General features: G+C 36.1%; 3 protein-coding genes across 3 annotated transcripts; 2 read left to right on the forward strand and 1 right to left on the reverse strand.

Moving 5' to 3' along the window:
• Positions 1 to 947: 947 nt before the first annotated feature.
• Positions 948 to 13,100, reverse strand: AGO1 (protein argonaute-1). Its single transcript, XM_028185018.2, has 14 exons — positions 12,926 to 13,100; positions 12,451 to 12,785; positions 12,144 to 12,344; positions 11,426 to 11,669; positions 11,117 to 11,339; positions 10,682 to 10,927; positions 9,898 to 10,063; positions 8,811 to 8,935; positions 8,407 to 8,591; positions 7,081 to 7,247; positions 4,421 to 4,569; positions 3,434 to 3,611; positions 2,622 to 2,813; positions 948 to 1,963 (listed from the first exon to the last, which is right to left on the reverse strand). The coding sequence occupies exons 1-14, from the start codon at positions 12,942 to 12,944 to the stop codon at positions 1,655 to 1,657; spliced, it is 2,739 nt and encodes a 912-aa protein (XP_028040819.2). The 5' UTR covers positions 12,945 to 13,100; the 3' UTR covers positions 948 to 1,654.
• Positions 13,101 to 15,172: 2,072 nt separating this feature from the next.
• mRpL53 (mitochondrial ribosomal protein L53) lies at positions 15,173 to 16,733 on the forward strand. The gene is made up of 3 exons (XM_028185019.2): positions 15,173 to 15,378; positions 15,771 to 15,898; positions 16,349 to 16,733. Exons 1-3 carry the CDS (start codon positions 15,233 to 15,235, stop codon positions 16,507 to 16,509), a joined length of 435 nt encoding a protein of 144 aa, XP_028040820.2. The 5' UTR covers positions 15,173 to 15,232; the 3' UTR covers positions 16,510 to 16,733.
• Positions 16,518 to 16,733, forward strand: LOC114250922 (uncharacterized). The gene has a single exon (XM_028185020.2). The coding sequence runs from the start codon at positions 16,518 to 16,520 to the stop codon at positions 16,692 to 16,694; it is 177 nt and encodes a 58-aa protein (XP_028040821.1). The 3' UTR covers positions 16,695 to 16,733.
• Positions 16,734 to 17,009: the final 276 nt, after the last annotated feature.

The following is a 17,009-nucleotide window of genomic DNA, read 5'->3' on the forward strand; positions in this document are numbered from 1 at the left end:
AACAAACTGACTCAAGTTGATGTCCGCGATGGTGTCTAGTCTGCACTCAGACGTCCGCGTTGTAGATGTGTCCTTCAACAACAGCTGTACCAATATACCTATAACCTACCAATATTAAGTGTATTATCTATGGTAGTACCTCACGATTTGTCGGTTACCATAGAAACGCTTTTATTTGCCGCCGGTCCCGGACACGGTCTTTAATCAAAATAAATTTGAAAACAAAAAACTAGACCACAAAAAAATACAATTGTGAACGTCTCTTTTTTTTATTTTAAAGTTGGTTATAGAATGCTCGGATTGTATTCAAAAAATGATTCATTTTGACATGATACCGTCGTCCACCTACAAATCACGCGGCAAACTGAATGAATTAACTTCGAATTTTTACATTTAGAAGTTTCCACGTCTTCTAGATGTGCCTGTTAATTTTATATTTTAGTAATAAAAAACTAGTAGAGTCTGTCTTAAGTAAATGTTAGGTAAGTAGTGTCTAACAACTATCTGTTATATTTAATATCTGTCATAACAATATAGATACGACGATAAACACGATTAATGTGCATTCATTTCACTAATATGTTACTTATAGTTCATTTTACTAACATTATGTTTTCACTTGATAAAGGCATTACGTTGCTTTATTTTATTTGGACTTGCATATCGCTTAAAGTAAGTATAGAAATTAATGATTTTATTTATATTTCATTTGATTTAAATTTTCCTTTTGTAAAATATTTCCTATTTATTGAGCTTCGATTCAATAGTCATGGATTAAAAAAAACGCTTATGTTTTCATGAATCTGGTACAACTATTGTTACGTTGCTCTATAGCTTAGTGAAAATGTCATTTTTGTTTTGTTTATATTAAAAAGAATACAAAACAATAAAGTCAACCTTCGCTGCGAACTGATTTATACGAGAGTTTTGTATTTGGTGATATATTCACTTTCGTTTTTTTTTTTTTGTATAATGTAGCTCGATAGTTACACCCTGAGATTAATCTTATAATCTAATACGCAATACGTAAAGTAATGTGTGATAAGTAAAATAAAAAGGTTGAACGATCAACTGTTAAATATTTAAATATTACAGTCGAGAGGGTGAGTGTGTGAAAGATAAGCGCTGAATGTTCGAGGACTGTTTCTCCGCGATACAATCGACGGCGGAAACGTTGGGAGTGAAAGTTTGTGTTTCGTTAGATATGTATCTATGAGTTAGATAATTCGACGTTTGAAAGGCAAACGTGACTAAGCGACAATGCGTGAACTTTACAGTAGACTAATTTAAAGTTGAAATACCTGAATTTTTTTTTATTATTACTACTATTATACTATTTTAACGAATCTAGCTGTGGGTTTGATATGATTTTAATAGACCTAGAAATATATTGTTTTTTTGCGCATCGATAGTGGTTATTGCCTATCGTTTATGTACAAAGCAGTTATTGTCGCTTAGTCACGTTTGCCTTTCAAGCGTCGTATTATGTTTGAGTTGGCGGGGCGCGCGCGGACTCGTCGGCTTTAGGCGAAGTACATGACCTCCTTGACGTTCGAGAAAGTTCAAGAACTGTTTCTCCGCGATACAATCGACGGCGGAACGTTGGAAGTGAACGTTTGTGTTTCGTTAGATATGTCTCTATGACTTGTCTGCGTTAGGCGAAGTACATGACCTTCTTGGTGACGGCGTGCACGGTGATGGCGCGCGCCATGGCGCCGGGCGTGCGGTCCTCGCTGCAGGCGGACTGGTGGCTGCCCTCGCCCGAGTCGTGCTCCTTCTCGACGAGGTGGTAGCGCGCGCGGAAGGCGACCAGGTGCGCGTAGTAGGCCGGCGCCGGGATGGACACGGAGCGCGTGCAGCGCACGTACGTGTGGCACAGCTGGTACGTGAGGCACTGCAGCTCGTCAGAACCGAAGTGGTTGTCGTCCCACAGCACGTGGTAGTGCGACGGCCGCGACGTACCCTGTCGGCGACACAACAACATCACTATGCCATCTAGCTACTTAGTATCAGTCAATTCAATACGCGCGCATTGCTGTGTTTAACCCTCAGACACAGTCCACTGAGTTTCTCGCCGGATCTTCTCAGTGGGTCGCGTTTCCGATCCGTTGGTAGATTCTGCGAAGCACGGCTCTTGCTATGGTTCTTGTTAGCAACGTCATCAGGTTTGAGCCCCGTGAGCTCACCTACTAGTTAAGGCGACGCTGATATAGCCTCTCAAGGCTATCAGCTTAGGTAGGGAAAAAAAGCTGTGTTAGCGTGGACCTATATGTTACTTATGACGACGCTTGTAGCTAAAAGTAAGTATTGTACTTTTTGACGAAGCATGTTGCTGATAACTCTATTTCTGTAATCTGATGAAGCGTGTTGCGGATAATAACATGTACTTTTAGGTTATTAAAATAATATTTTGTGTCTTCAATACATATTAAATCAATTGCGTAATTGTAACTATAAGTATAGTTACAACGGCTGTCCCACCCTTCAAATCGAAACGCATTACTGTGTCACGGTAGAAATAGGCAGGGTGGTGGTAACCACCCGCGCAGACTCAGAAGAGGTCTTACCACCAGTATACCAGATAAGTAGAGAACGGCCGATTGAATCGTATTGGCACGTACCTGGATGCCCTGGTGACTGCACAGGTAGAAATCGAATTCGGTGGGATGCGTGATGCCGAGGTCGACCGTGGTCCCGGCCGGGATGTTCCCGGACTTGCCGGACTGCTCCTTCTTGTCGGCGCAGAACAGCCGCGTGTGATGCCGCTTCTGTACCACGATGAAAGTGATGCCCGGCTTGTACTCCGCTTCCAGCTGTAACCGATACGATACTATACGTGACTACTATTGAAACTATTCAGTAGCATAAAGTACGTTGTTACATTCTTTTGTACAGGTTACAATTATCCCGAATGTTATTATTTAGGTCATTGACCTTAATTAGCCACAGAGTCACGAGATCCGACTTTGATTGAATTGGTCGTATCTTATATAGTTTCCCGCGTGTATGACAAGAATAACAAGATAAAACCCTTAGCTTTAGCCTAGTCTGGAAGATATAATTATAGGCGATTACTTTAAATAAACGATTCATAATAAAGAAACATCTTTATAGTTAAGCAATAATTAAAATTTGTCTGAAACACAAGGTACAAAAGTAACTTAGGCACTATCCAGATGACTATTTAAAAATGGCAGAACGAACAGAGTATTACGTATGAAATTATATTTACTAAACGGTTTGTTTTATGTAACCTCTGCATTAAAGTACATCAATTAATGTCTTGTTCTGAGGTAGCACCCAGCCTTCAAAACTTGTTTGGTAATACTGCACTTTTCACGACATAAATAAAATAACATATAAGTGATAATGATTGGGTTAAAATAATGAATAAACGTAAAGTCAATAAAATGATTAATAAAATAATAATGACCTTGATACAAGCCTCCCTCACAGCAGTCAGCTCATGCTGTAAGACGTGCAGGAACTGGCCTTCGGAGATGCCGTCGCGATACATGATGATCCGGTGGGGTTTGAATCCGCCGGTGCTCTTGTAAAACATGATGAGCAGCTCCTGGACCATGCTGCTCATTTCGTGAACTATCTCTTGCCTGTAAAAGGATTTTATTGAATATAATTTTTCGCGTAGATGATCAAAGACCTCACGTATGACCTCACAGCTCGCTTTGTTCGTAAGCGATTCCCAGGGCTCAATTTACAAACCTTCATTTAGGTTTTATTGTAGTGTAAAACTAGTAATGAAGAAAATCTGTATGGCTTGTTTTGCACCAATAATTGGTAGGACGGTGGTACCTCCCGATTCGAACTGGAAAACACGCTCCACTTCTAAAGTACTAAATTTATTTTACGTTTTATTAATTTCCGAATAAATAAATAAATATTTACTAACAATCACGCCACGTTAACTGGTCCCGTGCTAAGTTCGTAAAGAACTTGTGTTACAGGTACCAGATAACGGAAATAAATGTAAGATTTTTATTATACACATACATATATTTAATATACATTCATAACCCTGGAAAATACATTTATATTTATCATACAAATATCTTTCCTTGGCGGGATTCGAACCCGCGACCTCCTTGTGTAGTGACCATGTCACTTACCACTACACCAGGCGGTCGTTAATAGACCATATATATCTTTAAGGAAACTTGCTCTTGCGAATTAAGCAAAAATTTACTAATTAAGCTATTTAACATTCTTAAACACTAAATAAAAGTTTTTTTCAGTTCAACAAATTCAAATCTCAAACAAAAGTCACATCCCAGATTTGTCCCTATTCTAACTCTAGTCTCTATTCCCCCAATCTACTGTAGCTGGAATAACCTCTCAGTCTACCGGCGAATAGGTAGGGAAATAATAATATACGACTACGTAATATGGAAGGGCTGGTTACCGGTGCTGCTGTACCCTGACGGTGGCGGCGTACCGCGACGGATGCGCGTCCATGGAGCCGACGACGGCCGCGATGGAAGGCTTCTTGTTGTCACCGGCGGGCGGGTGCGTCACGTCCACGCCCAGGAAGATCACGGGCTCGTTGAACACCTGCGCGACACATACGACAGAATTAGACTGTTAAAAAGAACTAGTCCCCCCCCCCATAGTCGAAATTCGACTATAATTAATAGAAATTATAAGTTTGAACACTATTATGATTCTATTGTCAAAGACTATATTAAACTTCTATAGTCACAGATTTCGCTAGACTACATGTTAGACAAATCTTAATAATGACAAACAATATTTAATCTATTCTCAATTCGACCACAGACTATAAGCAATAAGTTTGACAATAAATAAATAGTATGCATGCGTGTGTGTGTGTCAAATACATGGTAGTGCGTATAATGTTTTTTTATCGATTTAATAGATTTTTTATGCATAATTAAAAATAACATTGTGCACTCCTTATCTATACTCTCTATAGGTGTGGGAAATTTCATACTCCTCCGTCCGCGCAATTTTCGTAAAAAGGGATTTAAAGTTTTTGCTTCACGTATTAATATATATATAAATATAAATTATTATAGACCACCTCTATCTATCTCGCTCTAATAATGTTCTTCGGCACGTGATGAATGACATTATGAAATGTCCTTCAAACGATTTAGAGGTAGCGGTAGGTCGAAGCTGATGTCCATGAACGACGGCTGCCGTACATCAGGTAACAACATAGTATGCAGTAACTAACTGAACTGATGTATTGAATGATGCGACCGCCCATTGAAAGGGCTAGAACATTAATATTTTATTTTTATTATAATCTTTAAGACAGATAAGTCTTAGGAGTTGAATCGATGTAAAATAAAAATTGATGGCGCGATCTAAACGGCACGATCAATGTTTCATTCGACCAGCCTAGATGGTCGACTGTTACACCAATGTAGATTTTTATCGAATATTACACCAACGTAGATATTTATCGACTGTTACACCAACGTAGGTTTTTATCCAATGTTACACCAACGTAGATATTTATCGACTGTTACACCAACGTAGATATTTATCGACTGTTACACCAACGCAGATTTTTATCGACTGTTACACCAACGTAGATTTTTATCGACTGTTACACCAACGTAGATATTTATCGACTGTTACACCAACGTAGGTTTTTATCCAATGTTACACCAACGTAGATATTTATCGACTGTTACACCAGCGTAGGTTTTTATCGACTGTTACATCAACGTATATATTTATCGACTGTTACACCAACGCAGATTTTTATCGACTGTTACACCAACGTAGATATTTATCGACTGTTACACCAACGCAGATTTTTATCGACTGTTACATCAACGTAGATTTTTATCGACTGTTACACCAACGCCGATTTTTATCGACTGTTACACCAACGTAGATTTTTATCGACTGTTACACCAACGTAGATATTTATCGACTGTTACACCAACGTAGATTTTTATCGACTGTTACACCAACGTAGATTTTTATCGACTGTTACACCAACGTAGATATTTATCGACTGTTACATCAACGTAAATATTTATCGACTGTTACATCAACATAGATATTTATCGACTGTTACACCAACGTAGATTTTTATCGACTGTTACACCAACGTAGATATTTATCGACTGTTACATCAACGTAAATATTTATCGACTGTTACATCAACATAGATATTTATCGACTGTTACACCAACGTAGATATTTATCGACTGTTACACCAACGTAGATATTTATCGAATGTTACACCAACGCAGATTTTTATCGACTGTTACAACAACGTAGTTTTTTATCGACTGTTACACCAACGTAGATATTTATCGACTGTTACACTAACAGTTTTTCTCAACTGTTACACCAACGTAGTTTTTTATCGACTGTTACACCAACGTAGATATTTATCGACTGTTACACCAACGTAGATATTTATCGAATATTACACCAACGCAGATTTTTATCGAATGTTACACCAACGAATATTTTTATCGACTGTTACACTACTAATATATTTACAGCCGAAGTCTTAACTGTATCGTAAAGCCGCCAATTAAAATGGAACACATAGCAATTTGGTTACAACGTACTCTGTAGCCAGTAATTATACAAGTTTCTTAATTTTCATGGATAATTGTATTACACTGTTTTAACAAACCTTCGACATGAAAATTATCGGCCCTCATTACCACAATTCAGCCTTAGTTAATGAAAGTGATGACCAACAATGAGACCTTTAAATGTGTAACTGATACACTCTTCAACCTACCTATCACTCTAAGCCATGAACGGGCAAAAGTGTGACGTCACTTTGTACTAATTGGTTTTATGACAATGTTCCCATCACCGTAACTGACGCGTAATGGAATAATTTCATAAAATTCAAGACATTAATAAAACAATGATTTGATAAACAATGCTCTTTCTACAATATCTGTAGAATCCCAGTTCTACATTGTAAATCTTATGCTTTAAAAGTACTTACAAAAAGAATAAGTACTAGAGAAATCGAGATTAATCGCCGTTGGAGTCTGGTACCATGGAATCGCATACCGATTCCGGCACGTCAGTCAACGCGCGATGTAACCTTACCTTCGGACGAAGAGATGGAACGAGAATAGAATTAATGCCTCCCAGTTTAACATTAATTTTTAAACATAAATTACTGAGGGTCTGCGGTGAAGTTTTGTTTACGTTCTTCGCTTGTACACATTGAGTTGCCATTCCCAATACTGTGTCACCAACTCTTTTTACTTCGGCTGTAACAAAATTATACTTTTTTAGTTTTTCTCATTTTTTGATAATGTACTTATATCAGGTGTGCCCAAAGGGTATAACAAGGTTTGATAACATTTACGTCTGTCAGTAACAGTCGCTATCATGGTATTCAGTTAGTTCTGTTAACCATTGTACGGGCAACGACGGCGCTTTACAATATGCAATTTGTTTTTGAAGTGAAACTTCTAATGCGACTTCCAACAAGGTTGCGTTAACCTTTTAACGCTACCATGGAATAGAAAGAGGCAGAGCGAGAGTAAATGCGAGGCACTTGATCGCATGTATACCTGATACAGGCCAGCGCGAGCGTTAGCAACGAGTAGCGTCCAATATTTTAATGAAGTATTTAAAAATATATACTATATTTATTTTTCTATCGATATTTGGAAATATATATAATATAAATGTTGAAGATGTCGCATCTTTTATACACAGCTTTTCCTATAACAAGAGCAATCTGATCTAAGGATGAAAAATAAAGAAAACCACAATACTACACATCGAATAAGAAGTTTCACTTCATTCACGTGCACCAAGTTGCACGTTGCAGTTTTTTTTTTAACTGTTCAAGTCAAATTGTTATTAAAGAGTTAAACATAGCATAGTGGAGACGGAAACCCTGTGTTTATGAAAGACATTTTATTTTATTGTCATAAGTTTTTAATTTCCATACGCATTTGTGTAGCAGCACTTCGTTCAATTATTATTGATTACGGCGCAGGTAAAGCAATAGTCAGGGTTGGCAAAAGCACATTTTGTTTATTACGTTTAAGTACTAGTAATTTCGAAACTATTAGCTTTTTAGCTTAATTTTCCTTCAAATAAATAATTTCTCCCAAAAGTAATTTCATGACGGTAAGGCGATATTTAACTCAAAACACCTAGGAAAAAATGCTAAACAGTAAGTTGTTGTATCATTCGGTTTTTGCTGTCATTACATGACTTTTTTTCTAACAAAATAGCATTTTTTTAAGGCATTAACAATTTTGATAGTTACCTGGAACACTCTACGTGTGCCACATATTTTCTTAGTAGATACATTATTAATAATTATTAAATTGTAAAACAATATTCATATTCACATTATTTAAAAAACTGAAATTTCGAATATTTTACAATATGAAATTATATTTTTCTTACCATAGACAGGAGTTTTTCCTGGTAACACGACGACAACGAGCTGTAGCTGCACAAATGTAGACTTTAAGTATTTAAACATAGGCTCCACTTGGTCTGGCCCTGTAGCGTACTTGCAGAAACAGGGTTGCCCTATTATTGGCATGCCAGCGTCGTTGGATATCTTTTGAAGTTGTTGAGTAAAATTCCTAGTGAAATAAACATTACTTTTAAATATGGATTTATAAGAGTACATATATAAATTACAATGCCACTAAAATTTTAACATAACCGGTGGCTTCAACTGTTTATTGGTAAATAGGTCATTTCGTAGGCAAAGGCTTGGCTCTGTCCCTGGCATTCCTGAAGTCAATGAGCGACGGCAAGTGCATTAAAAAAAGAAGAAAAAAACTTATAAATTGTCTTACTTGAGAGCATCCTCTCGTACTGTTCTTTGTGGCGCAAAACATGCTATCGCCCATACTCTTATCTCGACTCCCATAAAAAACTGTTTTCCTCGCATGTCCCAAACTCCCTGATTTGGTAATGCTTGCTGTCGGAAAGTAGTATAATGTATAAACCATAAGTTTTTTTACAAAAAGAGTTTATTAGATAGTTCACGAGAATTACATACGCGGTTGCGTTTTTTTTTAATATTAAGACAGTAGTTACTAATAAGTAAACATTTTTAAATGAAATTTCAGAGTCATGATTTCTTAATTCCCGGTTCCCGAATTTTTCATTTATGGTCAGATTTGTTTATTAACATTTTTGTTGAATAAAATTGGGAATAAACGATATGGGTCTAGCAAATTATTAAACACTTTTAAAAAAAAAAAAATATAATTTAAAATTTCACCTGGTAGGTGGGTAACTTAGAATTAGGATAATAATTATCATAGCAATATCCTTGATCCTGATTTAGAGATAGAATAGCCAGTGGATTTTATATTTGATGCAGATTACTTTATTTTATAAATATGACGCAGGAAATATTTTTTTTTGTTAAAAATAAGAGTCTGCAAAGTTTTCTCTGTTCTTTCCAAACTGTTTGGAACCACTAGTAAGCTTTTGTCATGACATGATAATGTAACCAATTTATATTACCCTGTTTACATTTTAAATATTACATTCAATGAAACAGTTGCAATTGTTCTTCTTTTGAGTTCAAAAAATCATGAACGTACTAGCTTAATTTTAACTAACTTAATGGGTACATCTATGAACTAATGAATCCAGACAAACTTTGCTGTCATTATCATTAAACATGTGAAATACATCTCTTGTATGACAACTACTCCCACACACTCCAATCGCATGTTAACAGTTTCTAATGGAAATCTTTCTAAAGGAGCTCAAATCAAAATCACGACTTAATGAGATAAACAATTGGTAAACACATAGAATGGGAACAAATCTGCAAACGTTGAAATCTTTTGTAAAGAGGTATTATAGCACTAGTACATAAATTAATTTACAATAGATATTCTCTTATTAATAATGAGGATTAGTTACCTGCCCACCCAGTGAGGACACACGACCACCATATTGCAGCTTCGGCGGCGGTAGCACTCGGCCGCGAACCTCCATCATGTTATTGGATATGGTCAAACCGAATTCTTTCACATATGAATCAGTATTGAAGTTTGCTCGACGGACCAAATTATTGATTTCCCTCTCCCTTTAAAATCATTTTGCAAATTAAAAACAAAAACAAGAATCTTCTACAACAAATTCAAATTAATTCTACGACAAAGAAATGACGTTGATTCATTAAAAATCAAACCTGCTTGTTTTATGAATTTTCACGTATGGTAGCATTATAGCATTGGATAGACATAGCATTATATAAGTCTCAGTACCTAACTCTACTGAGTTAGTCATTCTGATTGCATACCATAAGACCAAGATATAATGCTTTTTTTTTATTGCTTATGTGGGTGGACGAGCCCACAGCCCACATGGTTGTTAAGTGATTACAGGAGCCCATAGACATCTACAACGTGAATGCGCCACCTACCTTGAGATACAGAGGTTCTACCACCATTAAAGTAGAGGCTTCGACCTACTGTATCAGAATGATGCCTATAAGGCTTGATTGGCTACTTAACAACAAGTGGGCTGTAAGTTCTTTCATCATCCTAGTAAAAAAATATACTATAAAACTTACTTGGATGAATTGGAAAACAAATAAATATTAGTAATTACTTTCTAATTCATTAGACTTTGTTTTTAATCAGTAGACAGTATAATATTATTGATGATGATGATAATAATAATAATAATTTATGGTACACACCTGTCTGGAGCGGAACGTGCTGTTGCTTTGATCATGGTTGATGTTTGCATATCTGTTAATTTTTTTATACATCTCTGTCCCGGAACAATATTACAAACTTCAAGAGGTAGGTATGTGTGTTTGTGTTCCTGGCCTACTTGTAAACATGGCAGATGAGGGTATCTAAGTTTCATCTTATATTTGTCCAAAAAATATTTAGCTACTGTGCATTCTACTGTTTGTCCATTCTCTAGTTGAAGAGGAAAACTGAAATGAATAATGGAAATTGTATTCAAATTTAAATATTTAACATGCTTAAAACTGAGTATTTTGATTTAGATTTCATATATTCAGGAATAGATAAAAATTGTTTTTCCTTAACCTCTGAAATAATGGCATGATATATTATATTGTTTAAGGTATATGTATATGGTAATGGTATATATTATCACTTACGACTGCATTTGAGCAGGCCTACGTGTCACGTTGCACACTCTGTATTTACGTTTCATAGTACCACAATGCGTGATTTCTATTTTCAAACCTTTAATTTCTTTAGTAAACTTAACTCTCTGTGAGTCTGTTAATGGTTTTCTTTGGTCATTAATATCTCGTATATCAAGAACTTCACACATGAACTCTATAACGGGCTGAGCTTTATAAAAAGCAGTTGCTGACACTGTAATAGTGAAAAAAAACAGTGTTATATTATTTGTGAAAATCATTAGGTGAAATGTCTATTTCAATAATAGAATGTACACATACCATCAATATTAAGCATCATTTTCCATTGGCTTGGTCTCACCGATTGATGAAAACCAAACCACACTTCTCGTCCACCACCAAGGGGATGATAATATCCCTCTGGTGAAGAGAAAAATGAGCGTCCAACAGGAGTATACATCATTGATGGTAAATGTCTCATCACTACATCCAGAGCTAAGATTGCATCATAAGGGATTTGTCTTGTGCGACCTTCCAATGCCTCTTCCAGTGCAAACAATGAAACCTAAAATCATATTTTGGGCATTTTTCATGGTATGCAAACAAGTAAATTAATATATTTTTATGTCTTTACAGACAGAAGGCAACTTTTTATGTTTTTACAGACAGACATGATAATTTCATTAACAAAGAGCACATATGGTATTTATCAAAGGTCAGTGTGACAATTTCTTTAGCATTTCTTACTTAAAACATCTGAACATCAAGGACATTGGGATGTATGTACTTTTCACAAAATTCCTTATAAATAAGTCTGTTTATAGTATTTCTTAGGTCCTAAAAGTTCTGAGAGTCTAATTTTTTTATTAATAATTTTAAGAATTTTGTACTTTACAATCTAATTGAAACATCAAGAGATTATATTAAATTCATCTTCATATGTGTACCATGAACAACCATCCAGGGGTAAGTTTTCTCTGGTTAAACTTGATTAAGCAATCACACCTTTTAATAAACTTTCATAAAAATCATGATTTACCTGAGCTACCCATTTAATAGTAACACGGAACACTCTGTCTTTTCCTTCACCAGGTAAAATTACTTCTAATTCCATTCTATCATTTCCTATGGGAAGAGGGTCTCTTGTGTACAAATTATTTCTTCCATCAAACACTGGTTTGAGGGCTCCAAATATTTTATTATAACAGTGCACCATTGTCTCAACTATTTCTCTATTCACCTAAAATGCAATTTGCAGGTTACTTTAGGATATATATCAGGTAAATTACAAGGAAACACAAATTTTCACAGTCAAAGTTTAGTCATATAAGTAATTCTTTTTTTACCTTCCTAGGGCATTTATCAGGTTGAATATTCACATCATAGTGATGAACAAACCCTCTTGGCATTGATATTTGAAAATGATTTGCTCTCAGCATTATTGGTCTGCCCTCGTGGCCAAGGTTTGGTCGTCGAGGACATGTTAGCACTGGCAGATCTGGAGGCGCCGCTGCTGATGGAGATACTAGTGGCAGACCTGCTGCACCACCTGCTACGCCTGGGGCCGGTGCTCCAACTGGTGCAGCGCTCGGAGCTACGGGCGCTGCTCCAGGCGTGCCAGCAGGTGCACCCACGGCTCCTGCAACACCTACTGCCCCACCACTCGTCTCCCCCGCTGGAGCTACATCGAAATAAACCCTTGCATTAACATTTTCCAAGATTCAAGATATTTTCGTTTTAATATTGTATTTAATCTTCTAGTATTATTATTTGGGGCACTCAAACAAAGAGTGATGCATCCTCGTGTGTTCTTATACTTACGTTGACCAACGGGGTACATCCTGTTATATTACGCGGATGAACAGGATCTTAAAAATCAAAGTCATAAAAAGGTTCCTCGTGCTGAAAAGCTGTTAAGTGCAAACGTTTTGATTTAATTTAGTTCAGATTGGATCTTTTACAATTTGATGATTTCGTTTGACATGAACAGACTACATGACATTTCAGTGAGAGACATAGATCAATTTTGATATTTTTTTTCGTCAGGCACAGGAAAAGTAAACTATACATTGTTTTCGATGTTCTACAAAAGGCAAAAGCCCAAGGACGAAAAGAGACTGACCTGACTCAACGAATATTGTAAACTAGCGGCCCACTCCGGCTCCACTCGGGTCTTTAACAAAAAGTTCAACGATAATTGTCGTTGTTTTATTTTTTTAAATAATACAACACTTATTGCGGCATAACTATAATAGTTAGACATAGGCTGTCGCGACACTTTTTGTAAATAATAATGTGTTTTGCAAAGTCGTAGTTTATTATTTTATTCTATCATCAATAGTTTTCGCAGGGCACGCTATGTAAATAATATTTTAGGAATTTTTTTTACACCTTGGGTTACATTATTGGAGTTTAAGTAAGGATCCCTAATTTAAAAAAAATAGATTAATATAGCCTATGTCACTCGGGAATAGTGTAGCTTCCAAACAGTGAAAGAATTTTTCAAATCGGCGCAGTAGTTTCGGAGCCTATTCAATACAAACAAACTAATAACTTCTCTAATAACTTCCTCCTGGATTATCCTCCCGTCATGACCTATGCAAGTGTAGTGTCCGCTCACGCGGCCCGCACTCACTTAAAATCATTCAAAATCATTCAATCCCGTTTTTGCAGGATAGCCGTCGGAGCCCCGTGGTTCGTCAGGAACGTCGACCTCCATGACGACCTGGACTTAGAGTCCATCAGTAAGTATCTACAGTCGGCGTCAATGCGCCACTTCGATAAAACGGCACGACATGAGAACCCTCTCATCGTGGCCGCCGGTAACTACATTCCCGATCCTGCGGAAAGAATGGAAAGCAGTCGACGTCGCCCAAAACACGTCATCTCGGGTCCTCCCGATCCATTGACGGTGCTTCTAGGTACTTCAAGCACCGGTCACCGTTCTCGTCGAACCCGGCGCTTGCGACGAAGGGCTCGACGAGTAAATTAACTCTCAGACACAGCCCACTGAGTTTCTCGCCGGATCTTCTCAGTGGGTCGCGTTTCCGATCCGGTGGTAGATTCTGCGAAGCACGGCTCTTGCTAGGGTTCGTGTCAGCAATGTCGTCAGGTTTGAGCCCCGTGAGCTCACCTACTAGTTAAGGTTACGCTGGAATAGCCTCTCAAGGCTACCAGCTTAGGTAGGAAAAGAAAAAAAAAGGATTATCTTGCGCTACTCCTGCCTATCCTCGTCTTTGTGAATAGCAGCATGGACTGAAGTGTTGAGAGCGGAACCTATCTGATCCGACCAGTGCATTAGACTTCTGCCTCTGAGCCTTCATCCACATGTCTGTTACCAGCAGCTTCTCTAAATTATCAGAACAAAATATTTGGACATTAATAACTTAAAAGTCCGATGAACATGCCACTTGAACCAATACTATTATTTATTTAGAACTAAAAACTTATTTTGTATTAAAATTGTAATTAGAAACAGGCTAATCAAAAGATTTTAATATCAAAATCTATGGAGATATTGGCATTCCAGATCACAGTAAGTACAAGGTTAACACATGGAATTCCATCAGGGCTTTTTGTTGGACGGTTAAATTTGAGGGATTGGGTTCTGTAGGTGATGAGGGGCTATTTAAAAACAAATGCTTCATTATAATTATATTGCAGATTGCTTGAACACCTTTACACCATTATACAATTATTATCTTTATATTTTTTAATAAAACTATTACATGTTTGTCTTGCCGTGTCTAGATGAGAAGTAATGACATTTTCTTACGAGAATACAATGATCTGTTTTTTTAAACATTTAAAATATTTCTAATATTCGAAATCTAATCAAGTGTCAAGTGTTGCCTGCCATTACATTTAATATACAAACTCCAACACTTTTTTACCAAATTGTCAATGTTGAGCTCGAGATTCGTTTTCAATTTCAAATTAATTTCATATTGTATTATTGCACTTTTATGTAACAGATATTTTTTGCACTTTATATACAAGGCCGAATGGGCTAAGCCCTCTTTGCTGATACAATTTAACAAAAAAGTGGTCAATTGGATTTGGTCATAGACTAAATACTATATTGTGGTAGGTAGTATCGATTTCCGTGATTCCTGTGGGAAATAAATAATGTCTATTCCGTATAGCGGTACAGTTAGAAGATCCAAAGGTGTTGTTTCAGCCATTGGAAAACAACTAAAAGCAGTTAATTTAAAGGCTGCTAAAAAAATTACCATAAAATTTGATCCATTTGGAGAAAACGCAACTCACACAAGGCAATTTCTTTATTCCGATAAATCTATGTTTACCGCACTTCTATTGAAATCCTATCTTTTCTAATTATAAATTTATATGCCTACAACCTAGTCTACTCAAATCTAAGGAGATCGGTAACCTACAAGCTAAAGATTGGATTTATAGTAAAAAATTGGAACTGAATTGAATGTTTTAAGTGCATAAAACAAAGCAAATAGCAAATAACTTTACCAAAATACAGTAAATATTATGATTATGCGGTAACTGATGAATTAACAACTGCTGAAGTCACGCCTGCTTTGTTTTGTTTTTAGGACTGATTAAAAACTACTATAATAAATGAGAAATTGTTGGAGCGGAACTTATGCATGTGTGCTATTTATTTAAGTCTCATTCCAGCTGTAATTTTCAGGAATTTTGCTCATTACATCAGTGCACCTAAAATAGCAATCACAAATCCAAATTGCTCTGTGAAGACCGAAGTGTTGTGTGACAGGAGTGAGCCAACAGTAGAAATAACACTTTTGCCTGCAATTGCAGGTATTTCTTATTTTATTTATCAGTTCTTCTCTTCCAGCTTACCAAAATTCAATCCATTTTACTATAAATGTACAGGTTCAAATCTAGGTATTTACATCTATTTGCAGTCTAACAATCATACAGTATATAAATTATTATTGAAGAAACATATTCTCAAGAAACTAGAATGGGAAGTAGACTTCAAAGTATATAATTTGATTGAATTTACCCATGTCACATACAATTGCAAATTATAACTGCAAAAGTGAATTGTGTCGGAACCATACTGCATCTTTTAATTTTCCGATATTCTCAAGAGACAATCGTTCTAATTTAAGTGCATCTGTTAAATAATGTGTATGACAATGAAACATTCCAAAATATCATAGCACAAGCCAGCAATCAACACTATAAATGTATCTGCACACTAAAATTGTCATATTAATTTATTTTATATTTATTTTGTTTCAGCAACTGCAAAAATACAGAAAGTGACTTTAAGAAGTGAGAATCTTACTTGCCTTGAAATTCTCCAATTATTGAATAAGCACATTTCTTCTTTAGCACCTGTAGAACTACCACCAACTACACTACAAACTAAGTCAGATAAAAAGAAGACAAAAACAAAATAAAAGCAGAGATGGCAAAACCTAAAGGAAACCTAGATGTCATTGAAGAAATATATCGTCAAATACCAGCATTTACTGATGTATTCTCAGAAGACACATTTTATGTTTTTGTTACGTTTTTTGTGTTGTCTACAATTTTAGTTGCCTTTGTTTTGTCCAGGTTCATTACCATAAAACCTGTAGAATAGATTGTAACCTTTAAATTAAAGTATAATGATTTATTAAAATTTTTCACTCTGTTAACCCTGTCCCTATATAATGAAAAGGGAATTTTAATATTATATCAATGTATGTATTACCTATTTGTATTGTATTGCCTTTGAAGGCTAAAGGTGATAATAATTTGGCCCACTGAAAGGTGAACCAATATGGTGAATATATGACTGATGAAATATGATGAATGGTCACCACTACTTATGGATATCCATTATGATATAGAGATACCATCAATGTCAAAGACACAGACAAGATACTGCCTATTGTTGAAGAATCTTTAACTGATC

This window comes from Bombyx mandarina, chromosome 05, assembly GCF_030267445.1.
Source record: "Bombyx mandarina strain Sakado chromosome 05, ASM3026744v2".
NCBI lineage: Eukaryota > Metazoa > Arthropoda > Insecta > Lepidoptera > Bombycidae > Bombyx > Bombyx mandarina.

What these genes read in the sequence shown, in the direction of transcription:
- LOC114250922 (XM_028185020.2), top strand. Translation starts at nt 16,518, where the DNA reads ATGGCAAAACCTAAAGGAAACCTAGATGTCATTGAAGAAATATATCGT.
- mRpL53 (XM_028185019.2), top strand. Translation starts at nt 15,233, where the DNA reads ATGTCTATTCCGTATAGCGGTACAGTTAGAAGATCCAAAGGTGTTGTT. An exon ending in GAAAACGCAACTCACACAAG is followed by an intron (nt 15,379 to 15,770) that starts GCAATTTCTTTA and finishes TGTAATTTTCAG; the next exon opens with GAATTTTGCTCATTACATCA. An exon ending in ACTTTTGCCTGCAATTGCAG is followed by an intron (nt 15,899 to 16,348) that starts GTATTTCTTATT and finishes ATTTTGTTTCAG; the next exon opens with CAACTGCAAAAATACAGAAA.
- AGO1 (XM_028185018.2), bottom strand. An exon ending in AATGATGCTTAATATTGATG is followed by an intron (nt 11,340 to 11,425) that starts GTATGTGTACAT and finishes TCACTATTACAG; the next exon opens with TGTCAGCAACTGCTTTTTAT. An exon ending in TGAGGGAGGCTTGTATCAAG is followed by an intron (nt 2,814 to 3,433) that starts GTCATTATTATT and finishes TATCGGTTACAG; the next exon opens with CTGGAAGCGGAGTACAAGCC.